At 38.0% G+C, this 17,500-nt stretch overlaps 1 protein-coding gene across 3 annotated transcripts in view; it reads left to right on the forward strand.

Moving 5' to 3' along the window:
- LOC115217025 (protein MON2 homolog) overlaps positions 1–17,500 on the forward strand; it is a 794,357-nt gene that overhangs the window by 76,108 nt on the left and 700,749 nt on the right. For all 3 annotated transcript variants that reach the window (XM_036507025.1, XM_029786561.2, XM_036507026.1), the window contains exon 13: positions 10,698–10,879. In XM_036507025.1, coding sequence (XP_036362918.1) covers positions 10,698–10,879 — 182 coding nt within the window. The remainder of the gene's footprint in view (positions 1–10,697; positions 10,880–17,500) is intronic.

Genomic DNA, 17,500 nt, shown 5'->3' on the forward strand with positions numbered 1-17,500 from the left:
CTGTAGTAGTTTCCACTTGGTCTTGAAGGGGATAGAGTTCCTTTTAAGGTACCAGATGTGGGCGGCGAGGGTAGTTTGGTTGGATTTATCCTGTCGCCGGAACGAGTGTGTATGTGCGTACCAGCGGGTCTTAAAGCTGTTTGACGTCATTCCAATGTAGGATTTACATTTATCGTCAAGGCCTGATCTTACCTCGCATTTATATACTAGGTCCCTCTGTAGGCAGTTGTTGTTGAGGGGGCAGGTGGTTTTATCATGGCAGTTGCAACTGCTATCGGACGTTGGATGGGCCCCGGAGAAAGTAGATATGTTAAGTTTTTTCACATTGTTGTTGGCTAGGTTCCTGGCTAGATTGGGCGTGGTAGAGTAGGAGAGTCTAATAGTGTTCTTATTCAGGATAGTGTAGTACTTATGTTGGGTGGGGAAGTGTTTCTGTAGGAGAGTGAAAAAGATCTTAGCTACAGGTGTAGCGACCTCACGGTTGAAGGGGGGGTTGTACCAGCTAATGTGTCTTCGTCTATTTTTCCTGGGTTGGCGTGGGGCTATACTAGTATAGGTAATCTTATCTTTAAAACCACTGCGGGCCAGGGCCTCGTTGTAATAGGGGGCTGCGGCTTTAAAGATATCTTCCGTGGCGGACAGGCTAGAGATTCTAATTGAGACACTTTTTACTAGGTTATCTAATATATTTTTGGGGTGGTTGGAATTGATATCTATATATCTAAGGGATTCATTTGGTTTGTGGTACGGGTAATAAAGTGAGGTTTTTAAGTCGAGGGTGACATCGAGGAAGTTAGCCTTTGTTAAGTTGGATTCTAGGGTAATCCTAAGGCCTAAGTTTTTAAAGAAGGTGTGAAGGTTTTTCCGGAACCCATCCGTGGTCCTGGGGTTTATATTGTGGAGGGCGAAAAGGCCGTCATCTCGGTAAAGACCACCGGAGAGGCCTGTGAATAGGGTTTTCAGCCTATGGAGGATGAAAAGGCCCACTAGGTCACTTATTTCAGCAGAGTCGTTAGCACCCATGCTGACGTCGAAGGGGGTCATAGATTTTTTGTTGATCCAGTGGGATCCGTCATAGAAAAGAAAAGTCTTACGTGCGTGGAGGATCACATCTTGCTCGGCCTCGGTGATGGTGGAGGACCTCCTGGCGAAGTTAATCGCATCGATCAGCAAGCTCTCCGATATAGAGGCGTAGTAATCCTCGATATCCAGTTGTAGGAATCGGGTGTTGCTTTTATCTGGTAAATCCCGGAACCAGGGATTTTTTATTTATCTATTCTTTCATCTAACTTACCACTGACTCCTTGACCACTCCCCCAAGTATGATATTTTGCGCTATGCCTACCCCCAAAAAAGTCCCCCACCACCACTCCTTTAAACCTGCCTAAATGTATAAATGCTAATACAATTCTTGTTAAATAGCTTCCTGAAGATTTCTCTTGAATGAAACAGTACTAGTCCTGTAGAAGCTCCTTCTATATAATAAATTAATTTTACTCTGCTATGTATTGAGTACCTTACTTACTGTGGTTAACCCCGGATCAACCCGGGACCTACATATATATATATATATATATATATATATGTATACCATGAACTAACAACATATCTACTTTGTGTATGTGTGTTCAATTTTATATATTTATATATGCTCACAAACGTGTGTGTGTGTGTATGTTTACTTATATATATCACTAAAGGATGTAAACACCTTAACAAAATTAATAAATGAATGAATACATTAATAAATATTAAAAAGGAACCCTTGTGATATTTGTTCTGCACCAAATTACAGACACTCCCTTGCCACTTTTCACCATCAATAACGCAGTGAATTACTGGTTGGCTTTCTGAAAAACCTGTGACTATCGTTGCTGTTGTTCATCGATTGCGAAGGATGTTTTATATCAAAGCTGCAGCGTAAAATGAACAAAAAACAATTCATTTTGTGCATTTAGGGTGTTTATAAACAAATACGGAATTGCTGAGTTTTTTTGATTAAGTTCCTGTATATTTTATGAAAGAAACTCAGGTATAACTGCCACTTCAGTTGATGGAAAAAAATAATTACTTTTTATGTTGAAAACCGTAATATGTACTTTTGTTCGTGTAAGTTCGAAAAATTTTCAGCATCAAGTGAAAGCATCCAATACGGAAAATAAATTCCAAATTACAAACAACACAGGATGAGGAATTGAATTTTTTTTTTTTACATTTATTAATAATGCTTCATCTGTTGTTACTCTTGTAGAAAACTAGGATCACGCTCGTGATTTCAATCAGTTTTCAGATGAATTTGCTACAGGTGTGTCCAGATCTATTGTTCTTGATCTAAACAGCCTCAATAACCGATCGTAGCTTTAACTGTAGAAATATCGAATTTATAATATTGTAGTTTTTGATGTTTTGAGATTGAAAATATCTCACCGAATTAATAGCATTTTATCGTGTTTCACAGTTGTTCATTTCGATATTTTTGATGCGTTGTGAAAACGTTAGTATGTCTTTAATTGTTCAAGCATACATGGAAATTTAATTTGCAAATTTAAGACCAGAAATAGAGTGTATTGGTTCTCGTTTAAATCAATCGTTAACTCTGGACTTATTATTTTCACTTTAATGCATTCTGAACAGGGTTTTCATTTCATCCATTCTCATACTGTATCATCTTGCCTCGCAGCTATTTTGATTGTATCCTTTTTGTATTTGGTTTTTTATTCTTGTAGTTTTTGCTTTATTGTTTGTTACAAAAATAATAAAAAAGAAAAAATAGAAATTGATGTCTGTATCGTTAGGAGTAAAATCAAAATGTTTTCTCTTGAACTTATATCAAATATCTTGAGTGAATTGCTTGCTTGAAATTGCTGCGGCAATTCAGCATTTGCAAACTTGTGCATTATCACACCTTTATACACGTGTGCATGCACAGACACACATACACACACACTCATACAGAGGCAGCAAATGTACATTCATCCATCCATACATCCATATGCACTCAAATACATAAATATCTATAGCTGTATATATGTGCATATATATATGTGTGTGTGTATATATGTATATATATGTATGAATATATATGTATATATATGTATGAATATATATGTATATATATGTATGCATATATATGTATGTATATATATATGTATGTATATGTATGTATATATATATATATATGTATGTATATGCATATATATGTATGTATATATATATATGTATATGTATATACATGTATGTATATATACATGTATATATATATGTGTGTGTATATATATGTATGTATATATATATATATATATATATATATATATATATGTGTGTATGTATTATGTCCAACCTATGCTAGCATGGAAAGCGGACGTTAAACGATGATGATGATGATGATGATATATATATATATATATATATATCAGAAGGGCACTGTTTAAGTTCCTGGAATAGGCTGTGTGTTATATCCTTAAGCAAGTCACTTCCTTTCATTTTGCCATAGTCTACCCAGTCAAAAATAAGTAGCCGCTGTGCACCAGCTTGGCCTTTCTCCTTCCAGCCATCACATATGCTGGATGTTCCGCTAGGTCAAAGATTCAAGGGCCAAAGGTGATGTCTACACCCACGCACGCCTATGTAAGCATCGAAAATAATTAGTAAAACAAAGGTACTTTCTGACATCTGATACTTGCTTGCAAGTTACAGCTGTGTACGCTTTCATAAGATATTGAAAAAAGACAATGAATAAAGATCAGTGTAAAGGGCTTAAGAGGTCAATGTTACCGTTTCTGCTTCCAGGAGAAGCTAAGGCTTAAAATTGTTCATTTACCGAAATCCTTCAGTTCCTGGTTCGTTGTTGTGTCATATCCGTCATTTACTCATTGCTACAAACTGACTTGTATTAACAAAACAAACATTGGAATATGATAAATTACTTTTATCTCTGTCGGAACAAACAAATATTATCCTCTCATTAATATCATCACTCGTAACATTAGTGATTCGTTGTCATTAATCATTTTAATTTATACGGGAAGCGTTGATACCTTCTGTCATTTGTAATGTGTGTGTGTGTATCTATACACTCATATAATATATATATGCATACACATCTATCTCTCTTTATATATATATATATATATCTACTCTGGGCCTCTCGGAGTCAATGACCAAGATGTTTGGCAATATGTTATGCTTGAGGAGAAAACCCATCAAGCAGAGCAAATTTGCTGTCATGGCAGATACTGTGACACACAGACATCCAAATGACACCTGTGCCAGTGGCACGTAAAAGCACCTACTACTCTCTCGGAAAGATTCATGTTAAGAAGGGCGCCCAGCCATAGAAACCATACCAAATCAGACTGGAGTCTAGTGCTGCCTTCCAGCTTGCCAGCTCTGGTCAAACTGTCCAACCCATGCCAGCATGGACAATGGACGTTAAATAATGATGATGATGATGATATATATATATATCTTTTATCTTGTTTCAGTCATTAGATTGTGGCCATGCTGGAACACTGCCTTTAGGAATTTTTAGTAGAACTCAATGACCTCAGTAATTATTTTCTTTTTATGCTTGGCACTCATTCTATCAGTTCTTTTGCTGAACTGCTAAGTTACAGGGACATAAACACACCGACACCGGTTGTCAAGCAGTGGTACAGGACAAGCACAAACACTCACACACACACACACCATGAGCTTCTTTCAGTTTCCATCTACCAAATCCAGTCACAGCTGTATTGTTGGGAAGCAAACATCTTAGCCATGCCTGTGTCTATATATTACTTTTTTTCTGCCCTTTTCAAGCACAGCCAGGCTCATGGGCCTGGTTTCCCGGTTTCTCTGGCGTATGTGTTCCTCCCCAGCTGGATGGGATGCCAGTACATCGCAGCATTACCCAAGAAATAGGAAGAAAGAGTGAGAGAAAGTTGGGGTGAAAGAGTACAACAGGGGTTGCAACCACCCCCTGCCGGAGCCTCATGGTGCTTTCGGTGTTTGCGCTCAATAAACACACACAACGCCCAGTCTGGGAATTGAAACTGCGATCCTCTGACCGTGAGTCCGCTGCCCTAACCACTGGACCATTGCACCTCCACGTCCATATATTACGTATACATAAATTCATATCTACCCATAAACACATGCATATATACACACACACATATCTAGATGTATATACTCACACATGTATTTATATCATCTTCATCATCGTTATCATCATGATATAAATACACAGATATATATATATACACCACACACACACGTGTATGTATAGATATATGTGTGTGTGTATATATATATTTGTTGTTTTTGTTTTTGATTTTAACTGCTTTGTTAATTTGAATGTGTGTGTGCGTATTTTAGCAGAAAAAAAGACATTTCTTGCTTGTATGGTTTTCCTAGCTGAAATAATTTATCTTTGTATTTCAATCTCGTCGTGAATTAGATTGTGACAAATAGTCTCAAGTCAGATAACTTAAAGTTAGAAAAAGCAAATATCCGAAAGAAATCAATCATTTGTCACCGTGTTGCCTCCTGATGCAGCGAGTGATTTAATATCCTTCTTTTAGTTTACGATTCCCTTCCAATTTCGGATTCTCGTGTGTGTTTGACATCTTGAATCCCAAGTTCTTCAATCTTTGTTTGTGAACCACTTGTCATCGTCGTTTGTTGTACATCTGTCTTTCCTATGTTAGTACAGGTCGGACAAACTGGTATTATTATTCAGGTGTTTGTTGTGCAGCTAGATGCTCTTCCTGTTGATGATGATGATGATGATATGGCTGTGTGGTAAGTAGCTTGCTAACCAACCACATGGTTCCGGGTTCAGTCCCACTGCGTGGTATCTTGGGCAAGTGTCTTCTGCTATAGCCCCGGGCCGACCAATGCCTTGTGAGTGGATTTGGTAGACAGAAACTGAAAGAATCCTGTCGTATATATGTATATATATATATATGTGTGTGTGTGTGTATATGTTTGTGTGTCTGTGTTTGTCCCCCTAGCATTGCTTGACAACCGATGCTGGTGTGTTTATGTCCCCCGTTACTTAGCAGTTCGGCAAAAGAGACCGATAGAATAAGTACTGGGCTTACAAAGAATAAGTCCCGGGGTCCATTTGCTCGACTAAAGGCAGTGCTCCAGCATGGCCGCAGTCAAATGGCTGAAACAAGTAAAAGGGTAAAAGAGTATATATATATATATATATATATATATATATATCTTTTATCTTGTTTCAGTCATTAGATTGTGGCCATGCTGGGACACTGCCTTGAAGAGTTTTTAGTTGAACTCACTGACCTCAGTATTTCTTGGGTTGTCCGGAAAGTTTGTGCCGATTTTTAAAGGAAAGAAAATGGTCAATAAATACTTGCCATTTACATTTTTAATCAACCAAGTATGAACCATTTTCTTGCACAATGCATCTCCATCTTTCCTTTAACTTGAAAATACCCTCTTCCCTGAATTGAGGTGCTTGGGAGGGTAAGTCGAAAGGTAAGCTACTATAAGTTGGCACAAACTTTTTGGACAACTCAATATTTTCTTTTTAGGCTTGGCACTGATTCTATCTGTCTCTTTTGCTGAACTGCTAAGTTACAGGGACATAAACACACCAACACCGGTTTTCAAGTTAGGGGTTTTTTGTTTTAGCAGCATATTGTCAATGTAATTTCACCACTTTTGTGTGAGTGATTTCCTCTGAAGACATTGACGACTGTAAACATTCATATTTAGACACACATATGTAGAGGTATGTACACACACACACACATGTTGGGCTTCTATACAGTTTCCAACTGTCAATTCCAGTCCTAAGGTATTGGCCAGTCTGGAACTAGTACAAGACACTTAAATTGTCGTGAAATGAGATTGAACTAAAAAATCACACGATTGCACAGCGAACATTTTAACATTTCTGACGTTTCTAAATAAATAAATAGATTCAATTAAGCTTATAATCTTTCAGATGGATTTCATAATAAACACCTTAATGTCTGTCTACTCGGTTATTACCTGTTGATCAATCAGAAAACATTGACCTCTCGGAACATATTCCAGTAAAAGCAAATTGATCAGAAAAACTCATCTAATGGATTATACAATTTAATTCTCTCCGAATATCTATGATTCATTCCCCGGATCACTGACCTGGCTGGGTGCTTAAGAGATTTGTTTTGGAAAGTCATAGTTTCAGGCCCGTTCCTTGTGGGTGCCACCTGTGGGGAATTGTATTTTTCTGTAGCCTTAACCCTTTTGTTACCATATTTCTGTTGAGATGGTCTGTGTTTCTTTCAATTAATTTTAAATATAACAAAGAATTTAGTAAAATAACTTAGTTATCATTCAGCTAGTGTTAGGAACATAAATTATGGCTAAGGTTTGGTGGAAGATTTTAATTCAGAACTTTTGAAAACAAGACATTTGTACTACAGAGCCAGAGGTAGTTTCAGCCGGGTTGGTAACGAAAGGGTTAAACACACCTCTACATTTGGGTAGAAGCACATTAGAAGCAGTTAGAAGGATGTGGATTAAAGGAAATTTAGGCTATTATTTCTAGCATATAGAGTGACCACATTGAGGTTTCCTTCTCTTATGTCTTCTGCTGATTATTTTTATTCTTAACCCTTTCGTTACCATAATTTCTGTTGAGATGCTCTGTGTTTCTTTCAATTAATTTTAAAATATAACAAAGAATTTAGTAAAATAACTTAGTTATCATTAAGCTAGTGTTAGGAACATAAATTGTGACTAAGTTTTGGTGGAAGATTTTAATTCAGAACTTGTGAAAACCAGACATTTGTACTCAGAGCCAGAGGTAGTTTCGACCAGGTTGGTATTGAAAGCCTTGTTCAAATTTTGCTGAGGTTGACTTTGCCTGTCATCCTTTCGGGGTCGATAAATTAAGTACCAGTTACGCACTGGGGTCGATATAATCGACTTAATCCGTTTGTCCTTGTTTGTCCTCTCTGTGTTTAGCCCCTTGTGGGTAGTAAAGGAATAGGTATTGAAAGCCTTAAGTCAGCCAGAACTTTGTCAGTGAGGTTTGGTAAACAGAGACATTTTGGAAATCCATTGGAAGCACCACCTCTCTTTTTAGGTGTTATGCTTAAGCTATGGGCTGGCTCAAACTCACCACCGGGCCCTTGCCTGTCTTTTGCATAGTGCACTTTGTTGCAAGCATTTGGGCATAATTTTCAATCTGGAAATAAATTTCCTTACTTCATCTCTCCGTTTTCAGAGACCCTGAAAAATTGGTCATGACATCACAATTATACAGAAAAAGGAAAAAAAAACAAACAAACGAAACAATAAAAAAAACCCAGAAAAATCTCAATACAAAATTCAATCAGTTGCTTCTCTCTCCATTCTACCTTCTCTAATTGCCAACAACTGTTCTTCTGCTTTGAAGTTTCCAACTAAAATCTCTCCTCTCCCTCCATGACCTCCACTTCATGTCCTCTTCACTTGTCTACTTCACCTCATTTGACACTGGCAATACACAAGCTAAACAGCTGCCATAAATCTATGTCATCACAACATCTCTGTTCTTTAATCTCTTCTGCAGATCTTTTTTTTATCCTGTCTTTTAGCCTTTGTTATTCCAAGACCAACTTCTATTAAGCATGGCTGTGCAGTGTAGAAGTTTACTTCCCAACTTCATGGTTTCAGGTTCAGTCCCACTCTGTAGCACCTTGGGCAAGTGTCTTCTGTTATATTCATCATCATTCATCGTTGTGTGACCGTGGTCGAGACAATGGAATTTACTATGTTACGCCAGACTTCATGGTCCATCATAGCATTATGGAGGTCCTGTTGCTGGATGTCTGTATCCCTGGGGATTACATCAGGGTAGGAGAGTGTGCGCCCTCTGGTATCACAAGCAGATGGCTTCCAGAAGAGAAGAGTAGAAATCACCTCGGTTTCAACTCTACAACAATGTCCAGCAAACTGAACTCTTCTACCTTTCACAAGAGATGATACAGGTGGTAATTTCCCATATATTTGTACTTTGGTTGGATGATGCTTCCACGAGAGATTTTGAGCTCTCATAAGGAGGCGAGTGTAAGTTCCATCCAACTGCCTCTCAAGCTTCTTTGATAACGTCCAGGCTTCTGAGCCATATAGTAGAATTGGTTTGACTGTGGCTTTGAAGATTTTAAGTTTGAAACCTCTACTTAGATTTGATGACCAGATCTTATGTATATCATTACAGCGGGAACAGCTTTGTTTCATGGAGGAGGAATGATCTTTAGTGCTCTGTTATATTAGGGTGCAGTTCCTTGTCATTTCCGCAACACACTCCCATCTTGGGCCATTCTTTTGCTGTTGGTTTTTCTGAACCCATCATCTATCAATAATCACGATTTGTCTCACTTTCCAATCACAAAACTTTATACTTTTATCCTTAGAATGATGTAATTCTGGAACATTCTGTCTGCTTAGGAGACAAATTAGCTGAGTCCTTAGAGTATCAGACAGAATGTCTCCTAGCATTTGTTCTGATTCCCAGAGTTCAAATCCTGCTGAGGTTAACATTGCCTTTCATCCATTCAGGGTCAGTCATTAAGGTGCCAATCTAGAACAATGGATTGGCTGAGCAGTAAGAATGTCTGACTAATTGCTTTCCAGTATTTGTTGTGGGTCTCTGATTTCTGAGTCCAAATCCTACCTGGGTGGTGGACTTAATTCATCACTCAATTTAATGCCATTACCTGACACCATTGATGTCTATAATAGAGTTCTCTCCGTTGCAAGCACTGAAGCCTGATTTCTGGTTTGAAAATACCTTCCTTCTCTGCTCCATAAGTATTGGGGGCCCAATACTTATGGAGGATGTACCCATAATAATAAAAAAAATGTTACCCAGATAAACTATTTCATCATCATCATCATCATCATCAACTGTCAGACTTTCCAAGTCCACAAATCTCTGCTCTTTGTTTTAATAAACTGAGTACAGTAATCCCTTGCAATACCATGGGTCACCTTTTGTGGTTCACCTATCGTGGTTCAATTATAGCAGTTCACCTGTCGTGGTTCACCTATCATAGTTCACCTATCATAGTTCACCTATGATGGTTCACCTTTCACAGTTCACCTATGATGGTTCACCTATGATGGTTCACCTACCATAGTTCACCTATCGCGGTTCACCTATCGCAGTACACCTATCGCGGTTCACCTATCATGGTTCACCTATCACGGTTCACCTATCGTGGTTCACCTATCATGGTTCACCTATTGCAGTTCACCTATCGCAGTTCACCTATTGCGGTTCACCTATCATGGTTCACCTATCACGGTTCACCTATCGCAGTTCACCTATTGCAGTTCACCTATCGTGGTTCACCTATCGCGGTTCACCTATCGCGGTTCACCTATCAATGTTCAACTATCACAGTTCACCTATTGTGGTTTATTATTTAAGCATATGTCAATCCCTGCATGGTGTTCTTTTGCATTTCTAATAAAATAAATATATACAAACTATAAAAATTAATTAAAAAAAATACACAGTACAGTACTGTTTCTACTTCATGGATTTTCACCTATTGCAGGGGTTTTTGGAACATAACACCCCCAATAGCCAAGGGATTGCTGTGCATCTCTACCATATTTACTGAAACTCTTGGAAATTTTCCATGTTTTTGAATTTTAATTTCTAATTTTGTATTTTTTTTTAAAATTTTTTTTTCTTACAGTTTAGAGATGCTAGATAAGATTGAACCGCCACCGATATCTGAAGGCTATGGGCTGTCTCTCGCATTCCATTGCCTAATGGAAATAGTGAAAAGTGTGCAGTTTCTGATCGAAGGAGGTGAAGCTGACGATGGAAAAGAAGAAATGGTTGAATGTAAGAAAGCCCCGGCTAATGCTGTAGAAGGTAAGAGGAAAAGAGAGAGTGATAGAAGAAAGAGGAGAGAGGGAGAGAGAGAGAGAGTGATAGAAGAAAGAGGAGAGAGGGAGAGAGAGGGAGAAGAGATAGTGAGAGAAGAGAAAGACTGAGAGAGAGAAATTGAGAGAGAGAGAGATTGAAAGGGAGAGAGAAATAGAGATTGATAGATAGATAGATAGATAGATAGATAGATAGAGAGAGGGGGAGAGTGATAGAAGAAAGAGGAGAGAGAGATAGAGGGAGAAGAGATAGAAGAGATAGTGAGAGGAGAAAAAAGAGAGAGACTGAGAGAGAGATTGAAAGGGAGAGAGAAATAGAGAGATTGAGAGATATAGAGATAGATAGATAGATAGATAATCAGAGAGCGAGACAGTGAGAGAGAGGAGAGTGATAGAAGAAAGAAGAGAGGGAGAGAGAGGGATAAGAGATAGTCAGAGGAGAGAGACTGAGAGAGAGAGATTGAAAGGGAGAGAGAAATAGAGAGAGATTTATGTATATATATATATATATATATATATATATATATATATATATATATATATATATATATATATATATATAGAGAGAGAGAGAGAGGGAGAGAGAGAAAGAAGAAAATAAGAAAAAAATCTTTATTTTTTTACATTTTTAGAATTTGCAAATGCCTACCGTTTCTTTTATAGCTTCTTGTAAAACCGACCTGCTTTCGACGTCCCATTCTAAAAGTGTTCGTATTCAAAAGAAAATCTTGAACTTAATCTAATTAACACTTTCATAATCATATTTCTGCTGCAACACCATCTCCTCGCTGCCTCCACTACTGCCATGGGTTTCAATTAATTTTCGAAAATAATTAAGAATTTGGAGGGATTTAGTAAACTAACTGACTTGATCACTACTAAGCTTCTCTTTGGATAATAATTTTACAAAAAGGGAAAAAAAAAGGCTTTTATACAAAATTGTTGTCAAGTTCTAATTTAAAATACGAACATTTTTAAAGCAAGAACTTTTTGCATAAAAAAATGAAAAAGAGGTGTTCTTTAGGTAAAGATGGGGGTGATGGAAGTGGCAATGGCGGTGGTGGTGGGGGCGGCGGTGAGGGTGGTGGCGGTGGAAGTGGTGGTGGCGGTGGCAGTGGTGATGGTAGTGGTGGTGGTTAAAAGAAGACTGATCGTATGAGATTAAGGCCGGTCAACTTGAGCATAATAAAGCATCGTAAATAAAGTCCGAGACATTTTTCTCAAACCTCTCCAAGATCTCGGAGCGTTTTGAAAATTAATCGAAACCACTTTGGTTGTCGACTCATTCGAAATATTCACTTGCGTGCTCAAAGCTGAGGGTCTTTTTTTTTGACACTGCTACTACCGAGTGCTTATAGTTTTTGTTTCGGCACTAAAACCACCACCACCACCACCACCACCATCAACATCATCATCATCATCATCACCGTCATCATCATCATTATCATCAGTATTTTATGTCTGATTGTCTTTCTGAGGCAATGTTTTTTTCATGATTGGATGCCCTTCCTCTTGTCAAACATTTCAGTCACCTCTTATGGCACCCAGAAATGTTGTAATCCTATTCTATAACCAGAATACACACAGCAGGTTAATTACATTATTTACATTTGACGGATATTTGTCCTCATCTTGTTTGTTGTTAACACGTTTCAGCTGATATACCCTCCAGCCTTCATCAAGTGTCTTGGGGAAATTTTGAACCTGGGTTCTCATTCCTATGGTATTTTTTGATATTGTTGTTGTTATTATTATTATTATTATTATTATTATTATTATTATTATTATATGGCCTCAGTTAGGAAGGAGTTATACGGAAAGACATTTTTACTGAAGCTATGTGCAGCAGGAGTGAACCTGAAACCAGATACTTCCAAATTGAACTCCTTAAGCTTAACCTCTCAGCCATGCATGTGCCTATGTATATGTGGATGTGTCTATATTCTTTGACATGTTTCAGTCATTTGACTGTGGCCATGCTGGAGCACCGCCTGTAGTCGAACAATTCGACCCCAGGACTTATTCTTTGTAAGTCTAGTACTTATTCTATCGGTCTCTTTTGCCGAACCGCTAAGTTTTGGGGACATAAACATGCCAACATCGGTTGTCAAGTGAAGGTGGGGTGACAGGCGCACACAAACACACAAACACATAAATACAAACGATGGGCTTCTTTCAGTTTCTGTCTCCCAAATCCACTCACAAGGCTTTAGTCAGCTTGAAGCTATAGTAGAATACACTTGCCCAAGGTGCCATGCAGTGGGACTGAACCTGGAACCATGTGGTTGGTAAGCAGGCTACTTACCACATAACCACCCCTGCACCTATATATATATATATATATATATATTATATTAAATTAGAGATAAAACCACTATTAGGCAAATCAAACAATGAAAAACTTAAGCCAATACATAAAATTAATTAATTTATATTATTTTAAATATATATCAAAAGTATTAAAAGTTTAATCAAAGATACATACATATCTGTGTATGTATGTAAATGTGCAAGGTGGGAAGAAATGGAGAGTGGTGTAATTATATGAACAAAGGTACAAATGATGAAAAGAAAGGAAAGGAGAAAGAAAGGGAAAGACAAAAGAAGATATGGTCTTTTAATATGCTGGTATATGAATGGCTATCAGCTGCATAGATTCAGGAAAGACATTATTAATGTCTTCAAAGATTTTAACCTAAGAATTCCATTTAGTACCATTGCCAGCTTTATTACTTTCTGTAGAATATAAATGTTAAGTAGTATGACCCTTGGAGGAAATATAATGAAAATTTGCTACTTAATAATGATTCTCTCATACCTCCTTCATAGTCTTAATAAATTTGGTAATATTTGCAGGAATATATAGGCTCAGGCATCGCTGTGTGGTTAGGAAGATGGTTCTTTCAGCTATGTGGTTTCTCGTTCAATGCTGGGGTGTGGCACCTTGCATCTGAGGTTATTTACTAGATTCCCATGTTGACCAAAGCCCTGTGAGTGAATTTCAGAGATGGAAACTGAAAAGAAGCCCATTTTGTGTGTGTGTGTGAAAATGCATGGAAAGGTGTTGAGCTATAAACAGTTGCACATGTGATGCACTTTTCAAACTGTGGAATAAAAGAAAATATCCCTTACTTGAAAAACGGGTAACAGTTATAGTAAAGATTGTTTGCCAGCATAACATGGCAGTCCTGGTTTAGGATGAATGTTGCTGTAATTTAGCCCCAGGAGACATCGCCACCTCTAGCTGAACAATTATTCTGTGCTGATGAAGGGAAATAACCTGGAAATCATGATACACAGATATTGTTTTGAGCTGAGTGGGGATGCTAGATTCCCTTGTTTGAAAATATAAGGACACAGATTGTGTCGTATAGCCAGCTGGAGACAATGTCTCCTGGGGCTAAAACGACAGTAACATTCGTCCTAAACCAGGACTGCCATATTATGTTGGCAAAGTATCTTCACTACAAAGTACTTTTGCTGAATATCTCATGTTGTGAGATTTAAAAATAGTAATTTTCTAGGGTAAGTGTTAGTAACAGAAAGTCTGTAAAACAATACTTTTGTAATACACATTTGTTTAACCTATGTTAGCATAGTAAAATTAATGTAAAATGGTATACACACACACACACACACACACACACACACACACACATACATGCAAATATATTTAACACTCCGTCGGTTACGACGACGAGGGTTCCAGTTGATCTGATCAATGGAACAGCCTGCTCGTGAAATTAACGTGCAAGTGGCTGAGCACTCCACAGACACGTGAATCTTAATGTAGTTCTCAGGGAGATTCAGTGTGACACAGAATGGCTGTTTGAAATGCAGGTACTACTCATCTTTGCCAGCTGAGTGGACTGGAACAATGTGAAATAAAGTGTCTTGCTCAAGGACTCAATGTGCTGTTGGGAATTGATCTCATGACCTTATGATCATGAGCTGATTAAGCACTAAGCTACATGCTTCCCTCCCCCCCCTCACACACATATATACATACACATGCTGCCATATGTGCTGGTGGCATGTGAAAGAACCCGTTACACTCCCGGAGTGGTTGGCGTTAGGAAGGGCATCCAGCTGTAGAAACTCTGCCAAGTCAGACTGGAGCCTGGTGGAGCCCCTCAGCTTACCAGCCTGGGTCAAACCATCCAACCCATGCCATGATGATGATGATTATGATGATGATTGTGTGTGTGTGTGTGTTTGTGTGCATGTGAGAGGTGCTTGGCATAATGGTTAGGGTGTTGCGGGGTCATGATTTCAAGAATGTGGATTCGACACCCAAACTGGATTGTGTGTTATGTTGTCCGGCAAAGCACTTCATTTGACGTCACGGCTCAACTGCGGACAAGTACCGGCCCAGTGCAACTGTCACATCTGGATTGTCCGACTGGGTCAACTTTTGGAAGGTTGGAAGAATGTCCATGTTGTTTGAGCATCTAGAATAATTAGCGAAGGTACGGCTGGTGTAATGCTATCAGTTTTCTCTCCCTTGTGAGCGACAGGTATGGCTATGCATTTGCATATACCTGCATTTTATTATATTTGTGTGTGTGTGTGTGTGTGTGTGTGTGAGTGCATGTGTGTGTGTTTGTATTTACATGTATATTTGTCCAACCCATGCCAGCATGGAAAATGGACATTAAATGATGATGGTGTGTATATATATGTTACATTATATATATGTTACACACATATATATATATATATATGTTACATATATATATATATATATATATATATATAATATATTATATATATATATATATATATATATATATATATATGTTACATATACACATATGCACATTTACATTTGTTTGTAATATGGTCATATGATAATACACACGTCTATACTCACACACGTTCACACACACAGACATGCTTACATACACTCACAGACACATCTTCCACATACATCATTTCTTCTGTAGTTGGTAAATGTTTAAAACTTCTTCTAAAAAAAAAAAAATTAATATTCATCTTGAGATATGCTTAGAGATAATTCCTTTGATAATAATTTTCATATTTTGTATTTCTTGTCTGCATAATTAGTTTTAGTTAATAAACAAAAAAAAATCTATATCGTCTGTGTGTCTGTTAAATGGGATACAACAGTTTTGCTCTTGGCCGTGATTTGATCTCTGACATATGAACTAAGTGCTTGTAATAATCGCTGTCAAAGTGTTTAACGGTTTTTGTCATTTGCTCGTTACCCTTTGGAAACGGTGTAACTTTTAATTTAGAGTAGCTAGTGTTATCTCGTCTGCAATCGGCTTGATTGAGCAAACCTTTGATCTGTGACATTCCAGCTGTGCCTATCCTGTCTTTTCAAAAGTGTCTGAAACAACACATCTATGTTCTCTATATAGAACTGTTTTCTTTAATATGTCTTTAAGTATATGCTAGTGAGAACGTGAGTTAGGGAGAGATTTTGATTGCCTTTTCATGCAGATCAAAGGGATCACATAGGCTAGACATTTTTAGTCTATCTCATGAGCTGTGTGCCACAGCACACCTAGGTGCACATATGGCCCATTTGTGTACTACAAAATTTTGCAGTTCAGAAAATACCAGAAGGCTTGCCTACCATAGCAGAACTGATATCTTAAACCCCCTTGGAGTTCCGAGGAATTTCAACTGTGTTTTGTGGTCTGCTACACCAACAGCTCCTTTATAGGATCTAGTGGCTAATGACATCATCAGGAGGAACCACGTCTGGTTTTGGCCCCTACTCATCTACCATTTTGATGTGGCAGCCCCCCCCCCCTTTCAGAGGTGTCTTCAGCTCTGGTGTTGGGTGCATGTCATCTTTCTTCTGTTCCCTGGCCTCTTCGATGTAGCGTCAACGAGTGTCAGTGGGTGACTGACTGTCTTCTCAAATTTTTTCCTTTTAAATACCTGCTGCTAGGCTCCAGCAGGCAGCCCCAGCAAGTTGTCACGTGACACTGTCTCAACTTTAACTGACCAAGGTATCTGCTGAAGGAAATAAATCAAGAATTATTAATTATGTAAAGAAAATCTTAAAGAAAACCCAGAACAACACAAACCTTATAAAAGCTTTTGTATTGTGTTAAGTTTGCTCTTTTCAGCTTTTCCAATACTCTTCCTACAACATAGCCCATATAGAGGTAGTTGTTTTTAGTAAAAGTGCTGATTGTTTCCAGTTTAGTTTTGGATTTAGAATTCTTGTAAAATATCATTTGTTTGTTTTTTGTACTTCTCTTTCCTTCATTTGTTTTAAGAAAAGGGTATATTTTAAATTTTCCATTTGCACAAATGTCTACATTTTCACTACATTTCTAAGACATGAATCTTTGATTTGTTGTTCATGTATCCTAACCCGACATAAATTTTGATCCTGTTTGGCTGATATACTTCACATTGCATTGTGGGCACGAGGCCTTGTGGTTTGGGTGTTGCACTCATGATGGTGAGATCATGATTTTTATTCCCAGACTGGATTCTGCATTGTGTTCTTGGGCAAAGCACTCATGTTGCTCTGTGGCACATCGTGCCCCTGTACAGGTAGTGTTGAGTCGGAGGGAGTAAACTAATGCACAGCACAAACATTTGGTCTGACAAACAAATCATCTGT

This window comes from Octopus sinensis, linkage group LG11 (genome assembly GCF_006345805.1).
Source record: "Octopus sinensis linkage group LG11, ASM634580v1, whole genome shotgun sequence".
In the NCBI taxonomy this organism is placed as follows: domain Eukaryota; kingdom Metazoa; phylum Mollusca; class Cephalopoda; order Octopoda; family Octopodidae; genus Octopus; species Octopus sinensis.